Source organism: Pangasianodon hypophthalmus, chromosome 30, assembly GCF_027358585.1.
Source record: "Pangasianodon hypophthalmus isolate fPanHyp1 chromosome 30, fPanHyp1.pri, whole genome shotgun sequence".
NCBI classification, from domain to species: domain Eukaryota; kingdom Metazoa; phylum Chordata; class Actinopteri; order Siluriformes; family Pangasiidae; genus Pangasianodon; species Pangasianodon hypophthalmus.
This window is the reverse complement of record NC_069739.1, coordinates 627,626-634,749: the sequence shown is the minus strand read 5'-3', so window position 1 is coordinate 634,749 and position 7,124 is coordinate 627,626. Positions and strand designations below refer to the sequence as shown.

General features: G+C 37.8%; 1 protein-coding gene across 5 annotated transcripts in view; it reads left to right on the top strand.

Annotated features, from left to right (window-relative positions):
• Positions 1 to 4,155, top strand: part of si:ch211-153j24.3 (protein c-Fos) — a 13,084-nt gene extending 8,929 nt beyond the window's left edge. For 2 of the 5 annotated variants that reach the window (XM_053231853.1, XM_053231855.1), the window contains one exon: positions 1 to 4,154. This exon is cut by the window's left edge and continues 122 nt beyond it. In XM_053231853.1, the coding sequence (XP_053087828.1) occupies positions 1 to 241 (241 nt within the window). In that variant the 3' untranslated portion in view covers positions 242 to 4,154. The other 3 variants (XM_053231854.1, XM_053231856.1, XM_034301902.2) reach the window with 2 other exon arrangements.
• Positions 4,156 to 7,124: the final 2,969 nt, after the last annotated feature.

Sequence of the window (7,124 nt, the reverse complement as noted above, 5' to 3'; positions counted from 1 at the left end):
CATCAAGGACGTGGCCATGGAGGAGCTTGGATCCAAAATGGAGTACGATGACGATGACATGGACCTGCTGGTGCCCGACATCGACCTGAGCGCCTCTCTGGGCCTGAGCGAGTGGGAGACGCTCTACATGAGCATGGGAGGAAGTCTAGAGCCTCTGACGTTCGATTTCACTCAGGCTGAGGAGTGCGAGGGCGGGAAAATGAAACCTGCAGCCGAAAACTCCACCCTGCTGACGTTATGAAGATCTGAGCTGAAGAAGAGACGAGATTTATATACAGCGTGACAAAAGATTTACTTATTTCTCTAATCTCATTCAACCACTCTCCACCCAAACATACTAACCCCCAATCAAAATACCCTAATCACCACCCAAAATACCCTAATCTCCACCCAAAATACCCTAATCACCACCCAAAATACCCTAATCGCCACCCAAAATACCCTAATCTCCACCCAAAATACCCTAATCACCACCCAAAATACCCTAATCTCCACCCAAAATACCCTAATCACCACCCAAAATACCCTAATCACCACCCAAAATACCCTAATCGCCACCCAAAATACCCTAATCTCCACCCAAAATACCCTAATCTCCACCCAAACATACTAACCCCCAATCAAAATACCCTAATCACCACCCAAAATACCCTAATCTCCACCCAAAATACCCTAATCTCCACCCAAAATACCCTAATCACCACCCAAAATACCCTAATCTCCACCCAAAATACCCTAATCGCCACCCAAAATACCCTAATCTCCACCCAAAATACCCTAATCACCACCCAAAATACCATAATCTCCACCCAAAATACCCTAATCTCCACCGAAAAATAACCTAATCTCCACCCAAAATACCCTAATCACCACCCAAAATACCCTAATCTCCACCCAAAATACCCTAATCACCACCCAAAATACCCTAATCACCACCCAAAATACTCTAATCTCCACATAAAATACCCTAATCTCCACCCAAAATACCCTAATCTCCACCCAAAATACCCTAATCTCCATGAAAACCTACAGATCCAAACCAAAATACCCTAATCTCCAATTAAAAACATCCTAATCTCCAACAAAATACCACGCATCCCACCCAAAATACCCTAATCTCCACCTAAATTACCCTAATGTCCACCAAATATATCCTAATCTCCACCCAACTTGTAATCTCTGCCAAAATACCTTAATCTCCACTAATATGGCCTAATCTCCAGCCAAAAAATACTTTAAAATCCACCAAAGTGGCATAAAAGCCAATCAAAATGTGCCAATAACTCGAAATACCCCAATCTCCACCCACATACACTAATGTATGTCTAAAACACTCAAATCTACTCCCAGATTGCCTAATCTCTTAAACTCTACCCAAATAACCCTAACCTCCACCAAAAATACCCTAATCCCCACTGTAAATTCCTTAATCACCCATTAGGTTTTACATTTTACATTTACAATGTAAATGTAAAATTTAATTTCCTTCCAAAATGAGCACCCAAATATCATAATCTCTACCCAGAATACCCTAAAATGCCCTAATCTCCACTCAAATATCATAGTTTCCACCCAAAACACTCCAAATACTGCTACTGTCTCCAGCCAAAATACCCTAATCTCCAAAAATATACCCTAATCTCCACTCAAAACACTCTAATCTCCACTCAAAACACTCTAATCTCCATATCCTAATGTCCACCAAAATTATCCTAATCTCCACCCAATTTCTAATCTCTGCCAAAATACCTTAATCTCCACTAATATGGCTTAATCTCCACCCAAAATACTCTAAAATCCACCAAAGTGGCCTAAAAGCCAACCAAAATGTGCCAATAACCCAAGTTACCCTAATCTCCACCCAAAACGCTACAAATTCCACTCAAATACCATAATCTCCACTCAAATACCATAATCTTCACTGAAATACCTTGATGTCTACCCAAAAATACTGCAATTTCCAAACAAAAAATCTTAATCTGCTCCCAAAATACGCCAATCTCCAACTACAAAACCACCCCAAATGCCATACTTTCCACCATGTTAGCATTATATACACGTAAAATCCAGTCTAATAACGTTCTGAACCTTAACTACTCTAATCTATACCGGGAAGTACCCAGATCTCCACCCTAAACAGACTAAATCATCCCACTTTCACTGATACTTTACCCAAATGCCCTAATCCCCACCCACAGCCAACTAATATACCACAATTTTCACTTCAAATGGCATAATTTAGCCTAATCACTAACCCACTGGTCTAATTTTAACCCCTAACATTCACCCAAAATGCCACACGGGGCAGTTCTTCACTCTGATCTCCAGCTGAATTCTCGGAGTGAAGGGGATTTTAGAGAGCGGAGGAGGCTCGGCACTTCTGCTCTCCTGGCGTCTTGCCTCTTTTGGGCCTCTGAGCTTTTAACTATTATTATTATTATTATTATTATTATTATTAATATTAACCGTCAATAGCTGAACCTCTGATTTTCTAAAAATAAATAAATAATAAACAGAAAGAATAGAATTATTACTACACAAAGACATGAACAGTGATGTGTCGCTGCATGGCCGTCTTGATGTGATGCACTTTTAGAAACTTTACTGTGGAGGTCATTGAACTCTGAAACACCGTTTTGTCTGTGTAAGGTGAATAATATCTAAGAGCTATTCAACATTTTTAAAAAAAAATAAAACCCCTCAGAAATGGTTGTTTAGAGAAAGCAGTTTATATCAGACGTTACCGATGGTGTAGCGTTCGGCGAGGTTTGTTTTGTAAGAGCATTTCTTCCAGATTGTGCTGTATGATATTTATCGTATATGAGGCTCGTTTATGCACTTTTGTACTACGTCACTTTCCATCCATGTCGGTGTTGATCTCGTGCTTTAACCTACACCAGGGCTGATGATATAACAATATGTATTGTTGTACAAGATATGAAATTAGGTATCGTCAGGAAATTTTGAATATTGTAACGTCAGAAATATCATGTTCCTGGCCTTCGATGATGCATTGCATGATAACGACCCAATGATCCATTAATGTACTGGATTTAAAAAAAAAGGCTTTAATCTTAACGATCATTCACTGGAGAATGAAGAGCACAACATCACAAAGTGTCATCATCCTGCTAATCCGTGTGTAACAGTGTGAAACTGTTCTTTTCACAGTGTTATGAATATTGTGATGAATATCTTTATTGTCAGAAAGTTGTACCTGGATGTGTTGTTTGTGATATAAGTGTGTTGTTGTTATTGTTGTTGTTGTTCTTCTCATGTGCCATAACTCAGTATGCTTTTTGGTTGGGTTTTATATTTTTATTACCTCAAATTATGCCATGTTTGCAGATGTGCAAAAAATAAATAAATACATATAATAATATTAAGGAATAATAAGAAGTGAACTGGATGGTGGAAATGACTTTAATGCAAAATGTGGGTATGATATTAGCATGTTAGCATGGTGCTATCTCCAGCACTAGCACTAGCATTAGCAGTAATATATATTATATGAGTATAATTGTATAATCTGATGAGTATAATTCATTATTTTCTGCACATATTCCGACTCCATTTTCAGCCTCACCGCAGCCCACAAGCTACACGGAACCTGTCCGTGCGCGCGCGTGCGTGCGTGCGTCTGACGTAAACGCCTTGCATCACCACGTAAACGCGCGTCTCTCGTTCTCACCGCTGCTCTTTACTTCCGTGACCATATATAGAAGCGGCTCGCTGTTTTGTTGCCATGGTGACGCAGGGGCGGGCGCTGGGACAGGCTCTTCCGGGAAAAACACAACAACAGAAGCAAAGCCGAGAAACTAGCTCTGCTTTTGTTTACACTGAAACAAATTTCTGGTTTTTTTTTTTTGCTTTTAAGATTTAAAATGTATATTTTATAACACTGAAGTGTATAATATAATAGCTATATTATATGAAATAACACCAAAGAAAAGAGAAAGTAAAGAAAAAGTATGAATTTTGTTGTGCAAGCTACATCTCTGTGCATACCATACCATAGAAATTATATTTATACTTTACATTATTTATTATTATGTCAAATATCAAACCAAAATGATGATGATGATGAGTAAAATTAATGATAGCATAAATATCATTAATGTCAAGGTCAAGAATATAACAGAATAATTCACTATAATAAAGTAAAATGATGCACGCAGACCTACAGCCCATCAGCAAGCTCACACTCACTCAGATTTCTCATGAAACACTATTACTAATGGTGCAGCGTGTGACTGAACTGCAAATTATACACAATTTACTGTACATCTGTACTGAATTTTTAAAGACTTTATTCCAAACATCTTTAAAACTATCATTATTGCCAATTATTACAAACTAGGGGAGTAGCGATCCGACAATTTGGACCAAAACATCGATCTAAAAGGCAACAATCATAAATCGATTATTATCAAAAGTGGTGTGTTCAAAAAAAAAAAAGAAATCATATTTCTAAACAGATGTGTTAATAATTTAATAAGCTAGCAAGGTGGTTTGTCTGTAACTCTGATCCTTTCAGACTAGTCCTTCTCTACGTCAGGCCGAGCTCGGTTTCTGAGCACATCAGAGGATCATCTGATATCAGTGTGGAAGCCTGAGGTTTACATCACGACCATCAAACACTGTCACAAAAAAAACTCCGACAATTAGAGCCATAATGACGTCTTTTGTCTCTAAAGTACACCGTAACAGATTACAGTAGATTATAGTCATAAAACTGCATGCGTCATGATTATAAAGGAAGTCTGTGTTTTTATTCCACCGACTTATAAACATATGTTTATCACACTGCGTATCATTGTTATTGTCGTCTCCTTCCCAGAATTCACCACACTGGGAAGGAGACGACAATAACTATGATACACAGTCAATAGACAATATTGTTTAGAGTTATTATAAAAATAATTAGAAGTTAAATATTAGTGGTTAGTTATCAGATCAATTTACATAAAAGTTTACTTTACTGATATGTATAAAGAAATCAGAGTTTTGATTTATCACACCCAGTTTAGATTTTTATTAATTTTCCCTTTATTAGTTATAGATTTTTTTTAGATTTTTCAATAAGACAATAAGCAAATATTCAAGATTCAGGTGTTTTACCAAAACTAACATGTGTTTCAGAGCTTTACACCCGTTTAGCGATTTGCCAAACCCACTTTATCCTCCTGCAGGGTGTGTTAATGATCTGATCTGAGTGTACATGTGTGTGTGCAGTGAGTGTTGGGTTGTTTCTCAATCCTGTACTACACAATCACACACTAACACACACATCAGATCAGAACAGTGTGTGTAAATGTGTAAGACTGGACTTTCAGAACTAGACAGAAAAAGCAAACACACGCTCAGACTTGCATCACTGTGTGAAAAGGGCAAGGTCAGAGTCAAACACACACACACACACACACAAATACTGCCACCAACTGACCACACACAGAAACATTACTGATTTATATTTTCTATAAAACTGTTGTCATTGTCATGGAAAACTCCACCCCCGAGTTATAATGTTATGACATCATCATCATTACTAGAGTTAGAAAACATAAATTATTAAAAGACATAAATTAGTGACTGGTGTGTATGTGTGTGTGTGTGTGTGTGTATTTAATGTTTTCACAGTGCTACAGTCCACATGGTTACACAATCACAGAGAGCTTTTATCATTTTTGTTTTGGATTTTCCCCCATTTTCTCCTTAATTTAATCTCAGCCAATCAGCTCTGTCCTATCATACGGCAGCTACCAATCCAGGGAGAGCGAAGGCTGACACTTCTTCATCTTATGTTACATCTTTTCAAACCGTTGTTCATGCTGAGGAAAGTGCTATCTGCCTTCTTCCACATACACGACCTCACAGATGCCCATGATTGGCTAGTTTCACTGTGATTGACAAGGGATAGAAAATAGGCCCCTCCCACCCAGAGTGCAAGACTCACAGCTGTGGATTGCATGGTCGGGATTCAAACTTGTGTGAGATTATACAAATTACATAAACCACATGACCACACACACACACACACACACACACACACACACACACGTGAGTTTTTGTATGTAGTTGTGTAATATTGTTAGTTAAAAACCCCGTCCTTGTGTCATCTTACTACACACGTAGTGAACGTAGCAAGAGGGATTTACACAGCGAGGAGAGAAAATGCAGATCATTCTATTTATTTAAATTGGAGTTTATTATTTTTGTTTATTATAATTCCATTACTATATGGTACTAATACACTTCTTTATACCTGGCAGGTGTGTATTATGTTACATAGATCTAAGCAAAAAAAAAAAGTAATGACTCTTAATTCAATTACACACATAATGACTGAATTATGTGATAATTATACGTGAAGTGAGAAAACACCCTCAGACATGTAACCGCCTGTATTATTATAACAGACAATTATTTATTTTTAACTAACAGACATATGAAGGAACGGAATAACAATCAACTCATACTCAACACACACTCACACACACTCATCACTTATCATCAGTGTCTGAGATCAAAAATGAATCTTTATGTTCCAACATGTTCTGCCATGATGTTCGGAAAGAAGATCTCTAATAATACTGCAGAGGAAACGTTATTCATCTGTCTGTCACTGCCATCGCTCTCGGCATCACACTGACACTCTGGGGAAACGTTCTTCGGTTCTTCGGTGGTCCCTCTGTGGGAACCCTTAAAGGATGAGAACGTATGTAGAGATATGAGATGTAGAAGTCTGAAAACACAACGTCAGTATATTAATCGCGGCGTGATTTATTACAACTTTTATTTACCTCTTAAGAGTCCAAGTAGAACCTTTCTGGAAGCTAGGAACTTTTAAAGATCCAAAGAACCATTGCAGAACCCTTTTTCTAAAAGTGAACCAAGTACCAAGATAGCTAAATAGGTTCTAGGTTCCAAGAACAAAATAATGAGCAATAGATTTGTAGTTAATTTGTAAATTAATTTATCCAGTTAATACACACACTCTTGGGAGGAAAAGAGGTTCGTCACGAGTTCTTTACTGGAAAAAGTTCTTTACTGGAAAATGAAGGGTTCTTAGGTTCCAACATGGTTGTACGGTTCTGCAAAGAACCTTTTTACGGTTCCTTTAG